The 22,485-nt window shown below is 37.1% G+C and overlaps 3 protein-coding genes across 4 annotated transcripts; 2 read left to right on the top strand and 1 right to left on the bottom strand.

The window, feature by feature from the left end:
• Positions 1-1,599: 1,599 nt before the first annotated feature.
• Positions 1,600-8,290, top strand: LOC130434790 (P-selectin-like). The gene is made up of 21 exons (XM_056765135.1): positions 1,600-1,735; positions 1,868-1,940; positions 2,031-2,417; positions 2,502-2,612; positions 2,699-2,893; positions 2,992-3,186; positions 3,295-3,486; positions 3,598-3,792; positions 3,889-4,080; positions 4,192-4,386; positions 4,483-4,674; positions 4,773-4,967; positions 5,055-5,246; positions 5,939-6,133; positions 6,221-6,412; positions 6,524-6,718; positions 6,815-7,006; positions 7,124-7,306; positions 7,392-7,571; positions 7,691-7,813; positions 7,940-8,290. The coding sequence occupies exons 1-21, from the start codon at positions 1,733-1,735 to the stop codon at positions 8,020-8,022; spliced, it is 3,660 nt and encodes a 1,219-aa protein (XP_056621113.1). The 5' UTR covers positions 1,600-1,732; the 3' UTR covers positions 8,023-8,290.
• A 703-nt stretch (positions 8,291-8,993) lies between these two features.
• Positions 8,994-11,719, top strand: LOC130434791 (L-selectin-like). 2 transcript variants are annotated; one of them, XM_056765137.1, is made up of 10 exons: positions 8,994-9,110; positions 9,211-9,283; positions 9,378-9,746; positions 9,867-9,974; positions 10,648-10,701; positions 10,801-10,833; positions 10,937-11,116; positions 11,207-11,296; positions 11,376-11,397; positions 11,496-11,719. In XM_056765137.1, exons 1-10 carry the CDS (start codon positions 9,108-9,110, stop codon positions 11,566-11,568), a joined length of 1,005 nt encoding a protein of 334 aa, XP_056621115.1. In that variant the 5' UTR covers positions 8,994-9,107; the 3' UTR covers positions 11,569-11,719. The 2 variants fall into 2 exon arrangements, with proteins under 2 accessions (XP_056621115.1, XP_056621114.1); XM_056765136.1 differs by having other exon boundaries at positions 10,648-10,833.
• Positions 11,720-14,194: 2,475 nt separating this feature from the next.
• lmx1a (LIM homeobox transcription factor 1, alpha) lies at positions 14,195-22,485 on the bottom strand. The gene is made up of 7 exons (XM_056764926.1): positions 22,304-22,485; positions 17,886-18,103; positions 16,265-16,440; positions 15,745-15,822; positions 15,207-15,291; positions 14,879-15,040; positions 14,195-14,797 (listed from the first exon to the last, which is right to left on the bottom strand). Exons 1-7 carry the CDS (start codon positions 22,480-22,482, stop codon positions 14,661-14,663), a joined length of 1,035 nt encoding a protein of 344 aa, XP_056620904.1. The 5' UTR covers positions 22,483-22,485; the 3' UTR covers positions 14,195-14,660.

Below are 22,485 nucleotides of genomic sequence, written 5' to 3'. Positions count from 1 at the left end.
TATATTATATTTTCCAGCTCATCATGCCTCATATACAGCAATTCCTCTGTTATAATGTTTGTTTAATAATGTTTGTAATTAACATAAATAATGTGTAATAACGTTTGTAGGTAACATAAATAATGTTAAATAATGTTTATATTTAACATAAAGATCTTCTAATAAAAATCTGTACAATTTATCTTTAATACCAATGTAGACATAATAACTTGACATAAAATCTTATGGACAAACCTGGCATTTGCTTAAACATTAGGATTTGTTATAAAGGCCATTATTTTCCATTAAATGAGTGTATAAAGGCGTCAGTGGAATTGTTACTGGCAGAATGTCAATTTCTGGTCACGCTCTTAATGACCCATATTGTCTTGCTTTTCCTTTTTGAAGCTGTAGAAAATGCCTCACAGGATATGTAACCTTATATCTCTATGATTTTTATACTTAAAAGCATTCCTGTAGCTAAGTGGTAAGAGCATTGCGTTAACAACGTGGGGTCGATCCCAGGGGATTGCAAATACCTATGTAAAATGTACAGGATAAAAGCAATGTTAGTCGCTTTGGATAAAAGCGTCTGCCAAATGCCTAAATGTAACACTAAAAAGTGAAAGGCACTTACAAGCCTGCCTTTACTGTGGTACTCCGCACTCTTAGTTCCCCTCACTATCTTTTTATTATCAGTTCCACCTTTAATCTTTATATGCATTTAAACTGTCCTCCGGATCAATCTTAATGTCGGGCACTCAGAGCGTCTGCCATCTTCGCTGTGGTATAAAAAGCAACAGAAACACATCCATATCAGGCTATTCAGAGCAACCAAAAATGAATATGCTTTTTTTACATTACAAATGAACTTGGTAGGTCAGTGTTGTTAAGAACTTCTCGTAATCTTTCTCCCACCATCCCTTCCTCTGGTCTTATATGCGGTCCATCCCTTTGAACACAGATTACAAACTAAGTGTGTGTTAGTATTGTAATAATAGCAATGCTTAATTGTTAGAAAATTTAAATAAATAAATAAAGTAAGATAAAGTTCCTATCCCACAACTTTACAATGCTTGAATGTTCATTGTCTTGCTTTTCCTTTTTAAACATAGCTGTAGATAATGCATCACAGGATATGCAACCTAATATCCCTAATATTAAGTTATGTATTGTTTTGATATATATATGATGGATATAGTGGACAGTAAAAGCAGGAAAAATGTGTTTATTGGACAAAAATATGTATAATTTATATATTTATATTATATCATATCACATCATATTATATTATATTATATTATATTATATTATATTATATTATATTATATTATATTATATTATATTATATTATATTATATTATATTATATTATATTATATTATATTATATTATATTATATTATATTATATTATATTATTTATTTATTAATAAATCAGAAGCCCTGTCTCTAAATAAAACATTAAATAGATTTTTTAAGTTTTCAGCCTTGTCCACCTTGGGAATGTTTATGTAAGTAAAGGAAAGTGGTAGGAGGTTTCCTACTCCGTTGCCGTTAAAGTGGGTATTTCCAAGGAATAGAATTCCTGTGTTTGTATTGGTCGACGTCAAAAGGGGTTCTGGGAAGGGAAGTTCTGAGCATAGCTGAGCAACCATAAAAAGGCCCCATCCCAGTTATTCCCAAATCACAACCATCATATCAGAAAAAGAACTCCTGAGAGGAACATTGAAAACAGCACCTGAAATCATTAACAATGGTAAGAATAAGGCATACAGATGTTAAAATCTAATTCTTTACATACATTTGCATGTATTTCTGTAGTACTTAATCACTGTAGTATCTTTATATATTATGTTCTTGCTAATAATATAGTCTATTAACTTTGCAGGGCTTTTGTGTCAAAACATTACATGGAGTCAAACCTTTGCATTTTTTTGCTTCTCTTCTTTTTATTTCTTCAGGTGAGAAAGAAAAGCACTCACCCACAATTAATATGTATGTTTTTGTGTACCACCTGACAAAAGCTAATACAAAGTTGTTTTATTCTGCAGTGCTTAACACGTGGACGGGCACTGAAGGCTGGTCATACCATCGCTCAGACGTCACCATGAACTGGGAAAAAGCCAGAAAATGGTGCAGGGCGAAATTCACGGACTTGGTGGCCATTCAAAACAAAGAGGAGATTTCTCATTTAAACAGCGTCCTTCCAAAAGTCACAGGGTATTACTGGATTGGGATACGTAAAATTAATGACATCTGGACCTGGGTGGGGACCAACAAGACACTTACTGATAAAGCTAAGAACTGGGCAACGAATGAGCCCAACGGGAAAAAAAATAACGAAGATTGTGTGGAAATATACATTAAAAGAGACCCCGATGCTGGCAAGTGGAACGACGAGTCCTGTTTGAAAAAAAAGACTGCGTTGTGCTACACTGGTAGGTAGTCATTGTTTTTGTTTATAAGCTGAAATGAAATATTAAGATTAATAAAAATTAAATAAAAAATGTTCTTCCTCTCAGCATCCTGCAAAGAAGACTCTTGTGTCAGTGGTCATGGACAGTGTGTAGAGATGATAAACACCCATACATGCTCGTGCTTTGAGGGTTTTTATGGAGACAGGTGTGAGAATGGTGAGTGACATTTCTCTGAACACTGCTGACATATCTATTAAAACATTTAATTTCATTCCGGTGCCTTTTCATTGTCTGCTTTTCAGTTATAAAATGCAAGTCGGAGGATGTCACCACACCAGATTATGGAAGTGTCCAATGTTCTAATCCAAATGGGAATTTCTCATATGACTCTCAGTGTGAATACTTCTGTGAAGCAGGATTTATCCTCCAGGGTGGATCCAAAATGATGAGATGCACCGCCACTACAGAATGGTCGAGCAAACCACCAAGCTGTGACCGTGAGTAGAATTTATAACACATGAGGCAAATTTCATTGCTCAATGCTGATTAAACTTTTTTAACGTCTCTTGTTATCACGTCCGTACATTTTTTGCAGTTGTTCAATGTTTAGAGCTGATAAAACCAAACAATGGCACAATGGATTGTCACCACGATTCCAAAGGCAAGTACAGCTACAAATCCACCTGTGAGTTTGCATGTCAAGAAGGATACACGTTAGGAACGTCCAGCTCCTCTACGCTGTTTTGTGAGGCCACGGGACAATGGAACGATTCACAACCCAGCTGTGAAAGTAAGAAGGTTTTTACTTTTATTGATTTTTCTGCTTTTATTTCTGTAAGATTAAGCAAAAGGACTTTTATAATGGACTTTTTATAACTCTTATTTCCTGATTTTTCAGTTATAAAATGCAAACCGGAGGACATCACCGCACCAGGTCACGGAAGGGTCACATGTTCTAATCCTAATGGAAATTTATCATTTGACTCTGTGTGTGAATACACTTGTGAGGAGGGTTATGAACTAAAGGGGTCAGTTACAACAAGATGCGAGGCCACAGCAGAATGGACAAATAAACCACCGACCTGTGAACGTAAGTAGAATTTACACTATATTTCAGATGAGATTTTAACAAATTCTTATACTTAAAACTTTTCTCTTTTCTCACATTTCAATGTGTTGATATATGGATATCTTTTTGCAGCGGTTCAATGTTCAGAGCTGATAAAACCAAACAATGGGACGATGGATTGTCACCACCATACCAGGGGTACCTTCAGCTACCAGACCACCTGCGAGTTTGCATGTCAAGAAGGATACACGTTAGGAACGTCCAGCTCCACTACGCTGTTTTGTGAGACCACAGGACACTGGAATGATTCACAACCCAGTTGTGAAGGTAAGAAGGTTTTGCTATTATTGATATGCCTGCTTTTATTTCTTCAAGATTAAGCAAAAGGACTTTAATAATAGTGCTTGTTTCCTGATTTTTCAGTTATAAAATGCAAGCCGGAGGACATCACCGCACCAGGTCACGGAAGTGTCAGATGTTCTAATCCTAATGGAAACTTATCATTTGACTCTGTGTGTGAATACACTTGTGAGGAGGGTTATGAACTAAAGGGGTCAGTTACAACAAGATGCGAGGCCACCTCAGAATGGACAAATAAACCACCAACCTGTGAACGTAAGTAGAATTTACACTATATTTCAGATGAGATTTTAACAAATTCTTATACTTAAAACTTTTCTCTTTTCTCACATGTCAATGTGGTGATATATGGATATCTTTTTGCAGCGGTTCAATGTTCAGAGCTGATAAAACCAAACAATGGGACGATGGATTGTCACCACCATACCAGGGGTACCTTCAGCTACCAGACCACCTGTGAGTTTGCATGTCAGAAAGGATACACGCTAGGAACGTCTAGCTCCCCTACGCTGTTTTGTAAGGCCACGGGACAATGGAACGATTCACAACCCAGCTGTGAAGGTAAGAAGGTTTTGCTACTATTGATATGCCTGCTTTTATTTCTTCAAGATTAAGCAAAAGGACTTTAATAATAGTGCTTGTTTCCTGATTTTTCAGTTATAAAATGCAAGCCGGAGGACATCACCGCACCAGGTCACGGAAGTGTCACATGTTCTAATCCTAATGGAAACTTATCATTTGACTCTGTGTGTGAATACACTTGTGAGGAGGGTTATGAACTAAAGGGGTCAGTTAAAACAAGATGCGAGGCCACCGCAGAATGGACAAATAAACCACCGACCTGTGAACGTAAGTAGAATTTACACTATATTTCAGATGAGGTTTTATCAAATTCACATACTTAAAACTTTTCTCACATTTCTTTATATATGGATATCTTTTTGCAGCTGTTCAATGTTCAGAGCTGATAAAACCAAACAATGGCACAATGGATTGTCACCACGATTCAAAAGGCAAATACAGCTACAAATCCACCTGTGAGTTTGCATGTCAAGAAGGATACACGCTAGGAACGTCCAGCTCCACTACGCTGTTTTGCAAGACCACGGGACACTGGAACGATTCACAACCCAGCTGTGAAAGTAAGAAGGTTTTGCTATTATTGATATGCCTGCTTTTATTCTAAGCAAAAGGACTTTAATAATAGTGCTTGTTTCCTGATTTTTCAGTTATAAAATGCAAGCCGGAGGACATCACCGCACCAGGTCACGGAAGTGTAACATGTTCTAATCCTAATGGAAACTTATCATTTGACTCTGTGTGTGAATACACTTGTGAGGAGGGTTATGAACTAAAGGGGTCAGTTAAAACAAGATGCGAGGCCACCGCAGAATGGACAAATAAACCACCGACCTGTGAACGTAAGTAGAATTTACACTATATTTCAGATGAGATTTTAACAAATTCTTATACTTAAAACTTTTCTCTTATCTCACATTTCAATGTGTTGATATATGGATATCTTTTTGCAGCGGTTCAATGTTCAGAGCTGATAAAACCAAACAATGGGACGATGGATTGTCACCACCATACCAGGGGTACCTTCAGCTACCAGACCACCTGCAAGTTTGCATGTCAAGAAGGATACACGTTAGGAACGTCCAGCTCCCCTACGCTGTTTTGTGAGGCCACGGGACACTGGAACGATTCACAACCCAGCTGTGAAGGTAAGAAGGTTTTGCTATTATTGATATGCCTGCTTTTATTTCTGTAAGATTAAGCAAAATGACTTTAATTATAGTGCTTGTTTCCTGATTTTTCAGTTATAAAATGCAAGCCGGACGACATCACCGCACCAGGTCACGGAAGTGTCACATGTTCTAATCCTAATGGAAACTTATCATTTGACTCTGTGTGTGAATACACTTGTGAGGAGGGTTATGAACTAAAGGGGTCAGTTAAAACAAGATGCTAGGCCACCGCAGAATGGACAAATAAACCACCGACCTGTGAACGTAAGTAGAATTTACACTATATTTCAGATGAGGTTTTATCAAATTCACATACTTAAAACTTTTCTCACATTTCTTTATATATGGATATCTTTTTGCAGCTGTTCAATGTTCAGAGCTGATAAAACCAAACAATGGCACAATGGATTGTCACCACGATTCAAAAGGCAAATACAGCTACAAATCCACCTGTGAGTTTGCATGTCAAGAAGGATACACGCTAGGAACGTCCAGCTCCACTACGCTGTTTTGCAAGACCACGGGACACTGGAACGATTCACAACCCAGCTGTGAAAGTAAGAAGGTTTTGCTATTATTGATATGCCTGCTTTTATTCTAAGCAAAAGGACTTTAATAATAGTGCTTGTTTCCTGATTTTTCAGTTATAAAATGCAAGCCGGAGGACATCACCGCACCAGGTCACGGAAGTGTAACATGTTCTAATCCTAATGGAAACTTATCATTTGACTCTGTGTGTGAATACACTTGTGAGGAGGGTTATGAACTAAAGGGGTCAGTTAAAACAAGATGCGAGGCCACCGCAGAATGGACAAATAAACCACCGACCTGTGAACGTAAGTAGAATTTACACTATATTTCAGATGAGATTTTAACAAATTCTTATACTTAAAACTTTTCTCTTATCTCACATTTCAATGTGTTGATATATGGATATCTTTTTGCAGCTGTTCAATGTTCAGAGCTGATAAAACCAAACAATGGGACAATAGATTGTCACCACGATTCCAAGGGTACCTTCAGCTACCAGACCACCTGCAAGTTTGCATGTCAAGAAGGATACACGTTAGGAACGTCCAGCTCCCCTACGCTGTTTTGTGAGGCCACGGGACACTGGAACGATTCACAACCCAGCTGTGAAGGTAAGAAGGTTTTGCTATTATTGATATGCCTGTTTTTATTTCTGTAAGATTAAGCAAAATGACTTTAATTATAGTGCTTGTTTCCTGATTTTTCAGTTATAAAATGCAAGCCGGACGACATCACCGCACCAGGTCACGGAAGTGTCACATGTTCCTATCCTAATGGAAACTTATCATTTGACTCTGTTTGTGAATACACTTGTGAGGAGGGTTATGAACTAAAGGGGTCAGTTAAAACAAGATGCAAGGCCACCGCAGAATGGACAAATAAACCACCGACCTGTGAACGTGAGTATTTAAAGCATGCAGGGTAAAATTCACATAATGTACATTTAGTTATTCTTAACTTACACCAGATCTTAATGAAGATTTTAAACGTTCACATTTGTCTCCATCACTGCTCAGCTGTTCGTTGCCCGGTTCTTGAGAATCCAGCCAATGGTCTCCTTGCCTGCAATGGCTTTTCAAGCTTTAGTTACGGAAACAAGTGCAGCTTCAGTTGTGAAGAAGGATTTCGCCTCCAGGGGGCATCAGAGATCAGCTGTACAAAAACAGCAGAGTGGAGTCATGAACCACCTCGATGTGAAGGTACTTAACAAAGTCTTGTCACGTCTATGGATTTCATTTTGAAAATTGTATTTTAAAACACTTCTTGTTTTTTTTCACTCTGTAGCAGTGGAGTGCTTACAACTTCATGAGCCTGTCAACGGACACATGAACTGCACATCACTGGAACCAACCTTTGGCACTATCTGCATATTCAGCTGTCATGATGGTTTCCAGATTCAGAGTAATGAGATGGTGATGTGCAACCACAATGGAAACTGGTCAGGGGAGGTGACACTATGCCAAGGTAAACAGCCAACAATGACTGTGGGAAGCAGATGTGGTGTTTTTATAGCAAAACAAGACATTTTAAAGCTGAAATTTTACCACTGATTATTTTCTATTTTCTTAACTTCCACTTTACAGTTCAACCTGGGCCCTCAGTACCAGCCTTTAAAGCAGTAGAAGTGACTCTCGGGGTTGCAGCCACTGTTGGGAGCTCTAGTCTGTTATTAGCACTTTGGATACTAAGAAAATTGAAGAAAAATGGTAAGCCAACCAGTATAAAACACACTATAAAGATAACTTATCAGGATGCAGCAATATTAATGTGCTAATCAAACTTAATACGTATATATTTGTTATTTGAATATTGTTATTTTGTTTCTTTAACAGCTAACATGTTTGACCTGACCAGCAAATCTGACATTGGGGATCCACCACAGGTTTATAAAAACAGTCTTGACAGTCTCATATAGAACAGAAGAGCAATATACTTTATAGGGACTTCATAAGATACCCAAACATGACCGGAAAATAGTCTGCATTCATCGTAATTTTTCTTTCCAATGAAAGCCTTAATTGTTTACTTGAGTGAACATATTGTACAGTACTACCGAATGTGATGAGTGTAAATTTGCTGTTATTATATTTTTGTAAATATTTATTCATTGATGGTGTAATAAAACTACTTGTGTGTAAACCAATAAATGTTGATATTTATTAAAAAATGACTCCATGCTTAAATGTAGTATTCATATATATATACAGTATATATATATAAAGTATACTGACAGGAGAGGTTCATAAAAACATTGCATACACCCTTCTCTTATTTGTTTTGCATCCACTCAATATCGAACATAAATAACATTTGTTCAATAACATTCATAATTTATATCTCCACTCCAGATAGCTTTACAGTAAGCAGTACATTAGAATCTCAACACCTAAATAAAGAATGGTATCTTTCCTCACTTAAGAATGAGTAAAGCCATTAACATTGTGAATGCAGTGAAAGGTTTTGTTTAAATAACCCAGGTCCTATTCATCTGAATGCATCCTGTCAATGTGTCCTGCCCTGAAGCTGTGTGTGTTATCTACAGTAAAAGGCCAGGGAGTTTTTTTATATAAGTGAAGTACTGTATAATCCTGCCAGGAGCCTTTTTTGGGGTCCACTTAAGTAGAATATACATATAAACACGAGATATAAACTTATGCATATACACACATTTAGAACGTGTGGTTATGTTGTAGGTTTAAAACAAGATCAACCAAAATCATCTAGTTTTACTGCAGTTGTGCAAGAGCTGTGATGATTTAAAAAAAAAAGGTTACAACAACACAAAAGATGACATTTCCAGAAAGTCCCATTCTTTCGTTCCAAATGTTTATAGAATAAACCTGAAAGGAAAACATCCGCCCATTTTATACGAATGAACTGTAAAATATAAACCCACATACCCACAAAGCCGAAGATAGTTTTGAAATATAACTGGAGAGACTATGAAAAGTATTTGACCACTATACGAGTGATTCATTATAGAGAAGAAAAAAACATATCATGGTTTGTATCCATTATGACTCTTTATATTTCATATATTAATATTTTGGATATAAGACTGCTGGTATGCATTTTATTTTAAATAATGTTTGTTAATGTTTAGTTTGGATTTGCTTTAATGCTGAGAGCTGCATTCATCGACATTGGACTTTTGATGTATCTGAGGGTGATATTAGGTAAGTGTATAGAACCTTCATCATCCTTAAAGAAGATCATTAATTCAAATCTAAAACAAGGTTAACTTGCGTTGTATTATTCAAAACTTCACAGTCGATGTGGAAGGATGGACTTATGGTTACTCCAATACTACAATGAACTGGACCTACTCGAGGAAGTGGTGTAAACAGAATTACACTGATATCGTGATGATCCACAATGAAAATGTAACACGTTTTCTGGAAAAACTTTTACCAAGAAGATCTAGCCCTTACTACTGGATCGGACTAAAGAAGAACAATGGCAACTGGACTTGGGTTTCACATAGAAAGATTGCAGAATATCAGCCCTGGGCTGCAAATGAGCCCAATAACATTAAGTCTAATGAAAACTGTGTGGAAATGTACATCACTGAATCAAACAATAATGGCAAGTGGAACGATGAAGGGTGTGAGAAAAATAAGCTTCCTGTTTGCCACAAAGGTAAGAGCACGTATCTGAATAATTGAGTGCTTTAACATTAATTTGACTTTTAATAAAAATACAGTTTTTCTGTGCAGAAAGGTAGTGATTTATAAATATGAACCGTATGTTTTAATTCAGCACAATGTTCAAACAATCCATGCACTGACAGAGGAGACTGCATTGAACAGGTCAACAACTTCACCTGTGTGTGTAAAGCAGGTCTTTCTGGGCCATGGTGTGAAACAGGTCAGAACAAAAAGTTTATGAAGTATTTATGGTGCAAACAACTAAAATTTGAAAACAAACTAAATGAGCCGGAATTTTTTGTTGTTAAAATAAAAAAAAGCATTAAGTATGTTACTCTGAGGGGGGGCACGGTGGCTTAGTGGTTAACACGTTCGCCTCACACCTCCAGGGTTGGGGGTTCGATTCCCGCTTACGACTTGTGTGTGTGGAGTTTGCATGTTCTCCCCGTGCCTCGGGGGTCTCCTCCGGGTACTCCGGTATCCTCCCCTGGTCCAAAGACATGCATGGTAGGTTGATTGGCATCTCTGGAAAAATTGTCCGTAGTTTGTGAGTGAGTGAATGAGTGAGTGTGTGTGCCATGGGTTGGCACTCCATCCAGGGTGTATCCTGCCTTGATGCCCGATGACTCCTGAGATAGGCACAGGCTCCCGTGACCCGAGGTAGTTCGCATAAGCGATAGAAAATGGAATGGAATGTTACTCTGAGGTTTGGACACATTTACGGTTACAAAAGTGAGAACTGACGCTCACACAATACTGGTAGTACCACATTCTATGTTTAACATTAGATATGACGATAACATCTTACCTTTCTTATTGCACTTTATGTTCAATTTATCTGGAAATTAACTATCATTCAATATCTATCCTTGATACATTTTTCCTCTCCACAGCCGTGTCATGTGAGAAGTTATCCAAACCATCGCATGGCTGGATGGAATGTTCTGGTCTGTATGGGAACCATTCGCTTAATTCAAGCTGTAAGTTTATTTGTGCTGCTGGTTACAAGATGAGTGGCACAGCTGATCTCCATTGTAATTCTTCAGGTGCATGGAATGCACCGCCACCTACTTGTGCAGGTACACCATATCAATTGTCTGTTTTTTAAGTAAATTGTCACTTTGTTAGATATAATCTTATTTGATTATTATATTGCATAATGTCACAAATGTCCCATTGCAGTGGAGTGTTACCCCGTTCTTTTATTCGGTGGTGGCTTAATGAACTGCACTGAAGGCCATGACACCTACAAATCTACATGTAGAGTACAGTGTCCACCTGGACATTTGCTGCTGGGCTTTGTTGAATTTACCTGCAGATCTTATGGCACGTGGACATCTTCCTTTCCATTAATGTGTGCAAGTGAGCAGTTCCATTTCTAATAAAGGATCCCTGAACTCTCTTTTCTTAGGTGTTTCTTGTTCATTTAAAGGTTGTTTTATCTCTCCTCAGGTTATGTCCATTGTTTAATTGCTATCTTGGGATGTTTTATCCTCTCAATGTTCTGTTGCTGTTCATTTTGTTGCTTCAACTGCAGAAAAAGTGAGTAGATGTCTGTATAATTCTGTAAATATTGAATATGTGTGTCATTTAAGATTTTGCGTTTCATATTTTGCCCTAGGTGGGAAAACGGTCACATCAAGGTAAAGTATGTTTACCTGTTAAGCTTTCTAGCCCTTAGCAAGGCCTGTTGTAATGATGTCAACAGTTATAGTCTGATATACCGCATGCTTTCTGACAGAACTCATCAGGAGACAGTGAATCCAGCATACGAGGAACACACAGCACCAGAGGCCCCTTTGTGTTCAGTTTAAAGATGTCAATTTTTGCAATCATTTTTTTAGTCATACATTTTTCATTATTTTTAATAATGCATCTAAACATGTGGAGTGCCATAAGACATGTATATGAAAGTGTAAGACATCCATGTGCACAGCATTAGACTTAATAAAGTTATTAAAGGAACAGTTCACCCCCAAAAGTGTCTTTCTCTATGGGAACAAAGAAATGTATACAGATTCGGATGTTACAGAGGCCCTGAAACAATATTCACCAATATGTGTTAAAAATATTGGTGAAGAAAAACAATTGTCCTTACGTTCCCTCCTGTAGTCTTGCCTAATTGTTGTTTTTTTCTCTGCCGAAATTCTTTTAAAGAGAAAAAGATTTAGAAAAAATAATGTAGAGAATTTTTTTTAAGAGTTAAAGAGATTTTCTTTTTGAAGGAAAACAATTAAGAAGAGAAAAACAAAATTACGCAAGACACTTTTTCTCTATTGCACACATTAAAAGAACGAAAGACGTCCATGTGCTATCAGCTCAGCTCAGTGAACATTGAGTGTATCTTTGTAGCTGTCATGGGCTATTGTGAAGTTCATTAAGCCACCATCGAATAAAAAACGGGGTGACATTCAACTGCAATGGGACATTTGTGACACTTCAGCACGCGATACAATGTAAAAAAGTATCTAGCAAGACCCCATTGTAAGGGTAAGGAGGGATACAGACTAAGAGGAAAGACCACACACACCTGTCTGGACACTCCCAGTCCTGTTTAATGTGGATAAAAAAATACACATGCAGAATTGCAATCATCACAACAACGATCACCAACCAAATCTTACAACCTTCACAATCCATATACTAAAAAACCAAATAGCAACATTCAAGTTCCCTGTCTAATTCTGCAAATAGTATTCTCAAGACACCCACATCAAACTGTAGATTTGATTTATTTTTCCATTTAAACCTGTGAAACAGTGGCTTAACCTGAGGACCAACGCACTATAGCTCAACAGTGCCCTCTTCTGTTCATTCCAGAGAATTGTCATATAAAATTTTCTCATGATAAATTGATCATCTCTATATTGTGAGTGTACACTAAAGCCAAACAGGGAACTTGATTTAGGATGGCCACCAATCACATCATTGTCAACTCAGAAGGTGACAGTGCATTCATCACTGTCTTCCTTCAGTGAACTTGGACCCTACCTCTAATGAACGGACTTTAAAATTAAATGGGTTCATTTGGATCTAGCACTGATAAAACCTTGCGTTTGTTTAAGCAGTGTGAAGCTTCACTCCTCTCCAGCATTTCAGCACAGAAGGACAAAGTTACCAGGGTGCTTAACCAGTCACATCTGCCCGAGCGTCAGCGCAGCACGACGCCAATTAAATCGCTTAAGAGGAAGCGGGTTTGCAGCCAGTCCTGGCACGAAATGCTCAATAAATAACCGATCAGCTGACTGCATGACTCCTGGCTGCTATCGTAATAATAACGAGGCTATTGCTACCCACTGTGACCGTATGATGTTCGTTTGATGACTTACGACTGCCAACGGACAGTCTCGCGGCAATGCACGAGAGACTGTACGCGTGCCAAGGAGATTTTCTTTAATGATTTTTTTCATTTTTGATATTTTTTTGTTCAAACTTATGTTAACAATGTATTTGTCCATTTCTCTTATATTCTTGGATTTCTGAACCAAAGCAAGTTATTTTATGTAGGGTTTGGGTATGTTGGGTCCCCCCACAATACTTTTTTGGTGGGGGTCAGTCTCGCAACATATAATTTATACAAATAATAATATGCATAACTGTATACTACTTATTAAAAACAGAGCAACATAAAAGAACAGGAAAGAACAGGCTTTTTTGGGGCGTGGCGTTTCAAATATAAAGAGACATGACAACTAGCCCATAAACAAACTTTAAATAAATGATTGTAATGATAAATTCCCTAAATTTACAATATCCATAGCATGAATTTAATCACATGATTCATTATCATTTTTACTCAAATAAAAATATCAATATCAGAGGGACCCCCCTAAGTCTATTTTTTACCTCTTATGGGGACCTAATACCTTCCCGGACCCCCCTAGCCCCCTTCAATTCGAGCACTGATAACATCCCACCAATAGAACCCAACATATTACCAGTAAAGACCCATAAAGACGATTATAGTTGCCATTAAAAAATGATTTCCATATCCATTTTCCACAGAATGTTGTTTGTCTTAACTGACGGGTAACATCTACAATCTTGCCCATTGAAACGGGGCTGCATTTGGGGGCCTGATATCAGAGTAGAGCTGTGATAGTTCATTAAAGGGGCAACCAGGTACAATACGAGCTTTCTATCTTTGCAGTATGCTTTACATTTTCACCTGACATTATCTTCAAGTGCTTTCCCACAAAGTCATCTATACAGTCAATAAAGCACATTCCAGAAGAATGGCTGTGTTAGGTGATCACATATACAAGCCCTATACAAATTTAATGGTCTCGTGGAGTGCCATCCAGGATATCTGTCATGATAAGAGGTGCTGAAAGCCGGGACTGGATATCTTGAGTTTGGTCAAATGCTGTTACATGATCAGAATCAGGACTGACTGATGGGTCAAACAGAATCAAATGTACAAAGACACAGATAATTGCATAAGTTCAACATTTTGGATAACTTTTTTCCAATTATCATTTTATTATAATGCAATCCAGAGCACACACAAACCATAATAAATACAAACAAGACAGAAATGTTTTTTTTCACAGTATACATGACCATTTCATTCACCACCATCTAAGAGTCCTGATACATGCAAATGCAAAATACACTCAGAAGCTGCACAAACACATTCATACATGCATACATATATACACAGTAAATATATGAAGAGTTTATTTACAAAATTAGATAACTCTGTTTAAAAAACCCAAAATCGTGATTTTTATTTTGTTATCATGTTTTTATTGTGTTAGTTAGCTGTATTTTTTTATTATGGCTTAAATCAAAACAAACAAACTGCATTTTGATTGATATTATTTGGAATATAATAAAAAAACATGATTTTTAAACATTTTAAAAACAGAGTTATCTCATTTTGGAAATAAACACTTGACAGCGCTCAAGATGTAAAGTACGAATCTTGCATTGAATACAATCGGTCAATGGGTGTTAACAGGGAGGGATCGCTCCTTGACGGACAGTCTTCAAAGTGACAAAGAGGGTCACTGTTTGCATTGTCAAAGAGAGTGTCACAACCTGTAAACCAAAGACAGTTAATTCAATTGACAAAGCATTGTTTCCAACTCCTGTATTTGTAAACATTGTACGTGTTTCTACCATAGGGATGCATGTGGTCTCCAGGCATCTGAGGAGGGGTGAGACCCTGTCTAAAGGGGTCTAGTTTGAAGCTGTATGACTCTAGATTGATGTTCTGCTGGGACAAGGAGACATATGAGCCGGTACATTCGAGTTCAGTGGGTAGGGCTCCACAAGAGGGCGCTGTTGTAATATAAATGATGGCAAGGAACGTTAGTATAAGTTGTGTAATATATGTATTTTTTTGTACTTGGATAAATGTATCTAGTGGATGATCTCATGCAACATTTATCAGAAAGATAACAAATCTGTTGTGTGTTTGTGTTTTGCAAACTTTGCATGGGCCTACCCGTGTGTTGTGCTTGACTGTCTCTTTTCTCCTGAGGGGACACACTTTGCTTTTGCTGTTGTTGTCTTCGTGCCAGTTTTTTCATCTACATTTGAGACGACACAAGGAGATACAAATATGTTTAAAAGAAATATCATATACACAGCCACATATCCTGTGTTAGGTGCAATAGGCTATTTTCATACCATTTGGGCTATTTTGCTAGATACACATGAAAAGGATGCAAAGCCATGTTCAAACCCAGGCTTTCCATACAGTAAGTACAACACATCAGATCAGTCAGAAACCTAAGACATAACTATTTCTTTATATAAAGAAAAAGTGGAGAACACACACAGCGCTACCCTGAAAGGAAATACATAGACCTATATAATCTAAAAGGATCTATACATAATATGTCATCAGTTTCCTACATGAAGCAATAACTGCTTGTTTCCTTACTGGCAAGCTCATACGCTGCAGAAAGACACTGTTATCAATTGCATAAGTTAATGTTCTTTCAAGGCATTTGTGTGTGTGTCCGTTGGGATCACGTTACCTTGGCTCTTTGGTTCTGGAACCAGACCTGAACGACTCGTACGCTCAGTCCTGTCTCTGCTGCCAGCGTCTCCCTTACCTTACAAAAAGAGAGAGACAGATAGAGCTTTAGTGTGACCTTCATGCTCTATGGGTCATGTAGGCTAACTGATGAACTGACCCACTGGAGTATCAGATCAACAAAGATACAGCAATGCGCTCAGACCAGCTGTGGCTGGGGTGGGATCTTTTTACACAAAAAAGACAAACAACAAAAATGTAAAAGATAAATGCATGTCAATGCGTGTGCCGTATGAACTTTTGCTATCAATAAAAATTCCACAAAAAATAAATGTACTCTTTTTTCATAGAAAAACTATCAATTGAATCATCTATTCAACTTTAAATATCTTTTGAGTATTTTAAAATCCAAATTCAAGTGTAGTCGTTTATTTCTAAAGTAAATTACAAGTTTCTTCTTTCAAGCTATGATGACATTATTACTCTGTATTTCCAGATGTTTCTGTATTGTAATGGCTGACCTTTCGACATGGCTTGGACGAGACCTCAAATGAAGCTTTGAAAGCTCGTCTCTGCTGTGTTGTGAGGATGGTACGAGGCCTTTTAGGTCTCTTGTGCTCTTCGTCTGCAGGTGTGTTTCTGGGCCCTGTATCAATGTTGCCTTCCTCATCTTCATCCTCTTCATCTTCGGTTTTACCTGTGGTTATAGAAATAAAGATATGTTCTTATGTACTGCCTAAAAAAATTACACTGTAAAACTTTGCTGTAATTTCGCAGCAGGTTTGCAAGTAATTTACTGTAGATTTAATTTCGAATTTTGTTTCAAGCATAAACATACCTAGTTCATATATTTTCTTTCATAAAACAAGACTTAATATCTTAGTAGTCACTTCGTGTTATGTATATGTATCGTAATTTAAGAAGTTTAAAATATTTGAAAACATTTTTTGCAGTGTTGCTATGGTAATGCCAGTCTCTTCTCCTCAGTGTTTTAATTTTGATTAAAGTAATTGAATACAATACTAATTTGAAAGTAAATTAAGTAGTTATTAAATCTAAAGTAAGTTACTGGCAAAGCTTTACAGTGTACCTATAAATAATCAATAGAAAAACAATTATTCTGCAGGCTTAAATATGCAAAACTACAATGATAAATAAAAATGTATGAATGGGTTTATATATAGATATACTGTAGATATAGATAGGTACAGTATGTCTGTATTACACTTTCTAGGTTAGAAATCATTTATTTATGCTAGATGTTTTAAAGATCTTGAAAAGATTATATACAGGTACATTTTTAGTAATGAGTGAAAAGGTATATTGCACATGACAGTATGTACAGTACATAAAAATAGGAGACCATTTCAAATTTTGGATGTATTCTAGATGCATTGTGGCCATTCCAGTCATGTGTCTGTAACATTTCAACAACATCAAATCTCAGGAGTGACATAAGTCATCTAAGAGCAAAGTGAAAAACTGGCAGCATGACGAGGCACATGGAAACTGTGTTAAAAGTCGAAGGTTTCACATAAAAAGTAATTTTTAAAACTTTTCTTAAATACTTAAAATCTCTTGGTTAAAGTGAATATGAACTTGAACTGAAAAAATACAGAGCATATTTTCTGTTATTTTTACCTATTTCTCCAGTTAACATTTTCTGCAATTAAATGCAAACATAAACAATATTTTTATTAGAAGCTTGGTGAAAATATTGTTTGGAGTTCTCATAAAGAAACAAAAATAATTTACCTTAACACATAACTATTCAACGTAACTTCAGAAAAACTGAAAATAATTTTGCAATTTGTCGGTAAAAAGATTCTGTGGCAGTATATATTGTAGAAATATAGTACTTGTTATATATCTGGAATTAAAGTCATTAATATATAAATATGAGTAAAATGTACAGTAGTTTGAATACTTGGGCTCTACTCTACATGTATACTGAAACGCAACCCATCCAACTTCTGAGGTGCAGATCTTAATCAAAGTTATAAAAGAACAATTGATTATTGTTAACTATATTTCCTACATCATTCTTGAATCTAGTTTAATCATCACTGTGCCTGTGTGTATAGTTTCTTTCAAATAAAGACAGTATTGTTGGAATGTCCACACTTTATGACAAAACAATACCTGAGTCTGAGTTGATGGGGCTAGCCAGTATGTTGTGATAGTCTCTGGCACAAAGCAGCCTGTCCCCCATGAGCACACAGCGGTCCCCCTTCTGCAGTCTGCAGGAACACACGCCGCAGCAGAAACATCGCAGGTGGAACACGGCAGTGCCTGCTCGCATCACCAGATCGGCCGGAGAGATGACCTCTGCACAACCTTTGCACCGCACCAAAAACAACCTGATGAGAAAAGAGAGAAGATATGTTTAGAAGCAGTGAGTGCACAGTGTGAATACCTATAGTGACTTGATGATGGGTTAACATTCAGTAAATATTTGTTCATTTTTGGGAGAATATTCTCAGAATATTTGGGAATATTCTTCGACTCATTGTAAAGCACATGTACTTTAAAAGATTTCTGGAATGTTGCTGAGTCGCCCCGTCCATCACTTGCCATATTCCCCTGCCCTTCCCTCCACCCAACTCGGCCCCCAAAAAGACGCAGACGCATACCCCCAGCATGGTGAGTGTGCATCTTAGCGCCTGGCAACCAGAGCTGGGTTTCAGGAGCTAAGAAAGAGGCGGCCGGCTCCACGACTGTGTCCAGGGCAGGACTCCCGGGGAGGATGGAGAAAGGGGCTCTGCAGGCCGTGGCTCCAGACGGAGGGAAAGAATCGCACCTCCTGGCGGGTGAGGCTGGTCCAGGGAATGATCTTAACTCGACTTAACCAAACCCAGACAAAGGAGAGAGCTGGCCCAGAGCCTCGCTGCCATTGTTCTGCCCTGGCAGACACCACATTTTCTGTTTGTCAAACTGGCCTGAGATTTCCGCGCCCGGAGGGGGGCAGAGGGCAGAGCTGAAGTAAGGTTTGGGGTGAGTGCGACAGGGAGACTTAAGAAAACTTAAGAAAAGAATCATCCTTAGAGGTGTGACAGCTTTAGGCTGACAGGTTACCTCTTAAGTCTACAAAGGAGTCAAAGATGTTTCAATTTCGAGAGTTAAATGAATATTGAATGAGACTCATTAAACAGCATTTCTTTAAATGATGGGCTATAATCATCTGATAAATATAATCTGATTTATGGATGTCAATGCATAAACGTATACTGTATGTAGATGTTAAAGACTGTTTCCTTACTCTCCGTTACAATTTGTACCAATTAAAGGCTTTTGATTATTGATCGTGGGTGTTATCTTTATGTGTATAGCTAAGCTATAGGTGCACGGGAGCACAACAGTGTGTCTCAGTACACTGTTAGACAGCAAAAAATCCTCTCGTGATGAGTATGAATTGAAACATCTTAAAGCCTTGCATTGTTGAGAACTATTAGTGTTGCCCTGCAGTTGCTGAGGGGAACCAATGAGAGTTCAGTAGGTCGGACAGAAAAAAGCCCTCCATTAAATACCAAAGCATCTATGGTATGTGAATCCGTGTATGAAGAGGATGCCGGTGGCGTTTTGTCTGTTATGTGGCATTAAGCACATAGTGGCATTGGCTCCAACATGGCACCACATTTAAAGATTATGTTTGTGTTAATAAATTTAATGCATGCCTGATGTAACATTTAACACACAAAAAACTTCCAGTTCATAAAAAAATGATAGTATGCAATTGTCGCACTAAATTTAGAGAGAATTTTTAATCATTTGTGATGAAAAGAAATGTGGATAAACACGCTTATATGTATGCTGCTTATGTATTAATTGTAGTGATATAAACATATATATCTAAAACATCTCAACGTTTTACTGTAATTATTTGCTTCAACCACAAAAAAATCATATTGGCTATTGCACTTGTATTAAGCCACAAAATGCACAGGAATGTATAAGGAAAAATAACACAACTATATTAAAACACTAAAAAATGGTTTGTCTGAAGGTTGTAATGTAGTTTTTATGTTAACACAATTTGTGGTTTCTGAATTTAAACTTAGGTTGAATGAAAAAATTGAAAAACTGCAAGGCAGGTCAACTAAACTGTGTGTATTCTAATAAGGTAGGTGCTTCATGTATGTAAAAAGTCAAGAGATTCAAGAATGTAGGGAAAACATTATATATGGATTTATATACATTTTAAAATCATATTTCAACTTAAAAGCTTTAGAATTGTTTTTTTTTTTAAGTTTAATCAAATAAACTGACTAAGCTTACATTATATATAACTTCATTTAATAAGCGTGAAATAGAACTCGATTTTTTATACCAATTTGATATAAATTAAGTTCATATAACTTAGAGTATAACGACGATTAGATTTTACTTTGAACTACAATTTTTAAGTTTTGTTTGGATTCTATTATGTCATTAAATCATGAGCATCACTAAATCACATTAATCACTGTTAAAAGACAGTCAAGTTAATAGAGCAGCCTACTGACCCATTTTCAATACTCCTTAACCTGGTCAGTAAGTGCTGGGTCAGCTAGCCCCCCATCCCCAAGCCCAAAGTTAAGCACTGAGCCGCTGGGCAGGAGTGCTAGCCAAGCACCAAGTATGTGGCTAATTGGTCAGGTCAGATATCTTACGGTCGGACGGGCATCAAACAGGGGCACCACTGGGCACCAACCTATCCAGATGCCTCAACGTACTTCACATGCAAAGATCCCCACTACATGCACCCCCTCCCTAACACACACATGCATTCATATCTCTTACACAAGACTCTCCTGTACCCAGAACATATGGCCCAATCCTCCTTTCTCCTCAAAGCATCAGCCACATATTATGGGCACAGTGGTCATTTCTTCAATCTATTATTACTTTGGCTATGATCATGATGTGAGAAATAGGGGAACAGTTAGGTCTTCACACAAACTGGGTTCAAGCCAAATGTTGTGCAGAGCAAGATGTTTTCTGTTTTCAGCATTTTTTAAAGGATACACATGTATGAGCATGTGATTGTTCATATAGTAAAAGTTCCCAAAAGTTACTTTGAACTTGGCATTTTGGCAAAATGCATAAATCTATTGTCTATGGTTGGCTATCCACGAAGTCATGTAGTTGGCACATGCACTTTCTTTTATTTGAAGGTGAGAATGTGCATATGAGTGTGTGAATGAAAAAGAAAGTGAGTTTTGGGGGTGGTAGGGGGTCCATGCACCGTGTCGATGTGGCCATATGCTGTCCCCAGCTTGCCGTTGCCACGTCGATGGGTCCTGCTAATTTAACACATCTTGACAGCGTGTCAGTAGTGCTGTCCTTCTGATCTAATGGTGTGTGTATATGTATGAAAGCCTCCTCACATTCCATGGCCCACCGCGACCCTTCCTCCCGCAGTCACCTTGTCTTTCAGAAGCACTGTGCCAAGTCCCCCAATAGACACAATCGAGTCTCACACACACAGTTACAACGTCATTGGAAAAACCATTGGGCTATAGAAATAATGTTTGTTTACAAATTATGAGGTGGTTTCAAAATAATCGCAAACAAATATTTGCAAAATAGCATGTGTTGAGTAATTCTAAAATGCAGATTTATGACACATAATATTATCATAATTTATAAGAATATTATCACAAATTTAACTTTCACATGCAAGGTGCAGTGAGACATTTTTACAGTAGAAGATGTTTAAGTTAAAGCTATCTTTAACTTGAACTTAACATTAACATGTTACTGCCACTATACACAGTGTAATATAAGCATTAAGTTTTATGAAAAAAAATGTCTTTGAAAAAATGTATGTCCAGATTAGTTATTACTTAGCCTATGCAACTATTTAGCCTAAGGAATTAGCCTAAGTATACAATTTGCTATAAAATAAAAAAAATATTGAATTTCGTTAAAATCTATTTATTACAAAATCATTGCAGAGGAAAAGAAATGCATGATGTTTATAGTTTTCTTTTATAAATTCTTTGAATTGTGAAACCAGCCTGTAGCTTTAATTAATATGGACGAGGCATCATGGAATAGATCGGGAATAGATAAATAGCCTAATTTTTATTTTTATCGTGTTTTTTTCATAGATTTTGTTTAGAAATAAAAACAAATACACAAACCACATTCTATATTTGTTCTTGCATTATTTTGGAATTTAGTGAATTTACGCAAAAATATAGCGGCCAGACTGGACATAAACACACTGGAAGAGATTCAATTTTTACTTAAATATTTAAATAATTTTAAGAGCAAAGTAAGAGTTTGGTTCCAAAATGAGATAACTCCGTTTCTTTTTTCAAAAACCATTTTTTATTTGTTTTCATGTTTTTATAGTGTTTTATTGCGTTAGTTAGCTGTTTATTTTGTTATTATGGCTTAAATCAAAGTAAACCAACTGCATTTTAATTGATATTAATTGGAATGCACAATAAATAACATGATTTTTGATTTTTTTTATATGGAGTTATCTCATTTTGGAACCAAACCCTTCAAATATAGTTTTGGTTTTATGAAAACTGTGCTTAAAACCAGAAAGAAATGTCGGAATGACTTACTTTTGGTAGTCTTGCTTGCAGTACAGGGTTTTATTGCGGAGAAAGCAGGTGTTTTTCAGCGGCTCGCTGCATGAAGCGCAGTGCAGACAGCGCTCGTGCCACAGTCCATCCTGCACGCGGAGCATGTACCTGTCCTGAATGAGCTCATTACACCCTTCACACACGCTTGTTCTCCACATGTC

The sequence above is a fragment of the Triplophysa dalaica genome, chromosome 13, assembly GCF_015846415.1.
Source record: "Triplophysa dalaica isolate WHDGS20190420 chromosome 13, ASM1584641v1, whole genome shotgun sequence".
Taxonomy (NCBI): Eukaryota; Metazoa; Chordata; class Actinopteri; order Cypriniformes; family Nemacheilidae; genus Triplophysa; species Triplophysa dalaica.
The sequence above is the reverse complement of the archived record's forward strand: the minus strand, read 5'-3'. Positions and strand labels throughout refer to the sequence as shown.

What these genes read in the sequence shown, in the direction of transcription:
- LOC130434790 (XM_056765135.1), top strand. An exon ending in GACTGCGTTGTGCTACACTG is followed by an intron (nt 2,418 to 2,501) that starts GTAGGTAGTCAT and finishes TCTTCCTCTCAG; the next exon opens with CATCCTGCAAAGAAGACTCT. An exon ending in CAAACCACCAAGCTGTGACC is followed by an intron (nt 2,894 to 2,991) that starts GTGAGTAGAATT and finishes CATTTTTTGCAG; the next exon opens with TTGTTCAATGTTTAGAGCTG.
- LOC130434791 (XM_056765136.1), top strand. An exon ending in TGGGCCATGGTGTGAAACAG is followed by an intron (nt 9,975 to 10,647) that starts GTCAGAACAAAA and finishes TCCTCTCCACAG; the next exon opens with CCGTGTCATGTGAGAAGTTA. An exon ending in ACCGCCACCTACTTGTGCAG is followed by an intron (nt 10,834 to 10,936) that starts GTACACCATATC and finishes GTCCCATTGCAG; the next exon opens with TGGAGTGTTACCCCGTTCTT.
- lmx1a (XM_056764926.1), bottom strand. Translation starts at nt 22,482, where the DNA reads ATGTGGAGAACAAGCGTGTGTGAAGGGTGTAATGAGCTCATTCAGGAC. An exon ending in TGCAAGCAAGACTACCAAAA is followed by an intron (nt 18,104 to 22,303) that starts GTAAGTCATTCC and finishes TTTTCTCATCAG; the next exon opens with GTTGTTTTTGGTGCGGTGCA. An exon ending in AGACCACATGCATCCCTATG is followed by an intron (nt 14,798 to 14,878) that starts GTAGAAACACGT and finishes TTTGGTTTACAG; the next exon opens with GTTGTGACACTCTCTTTGAC.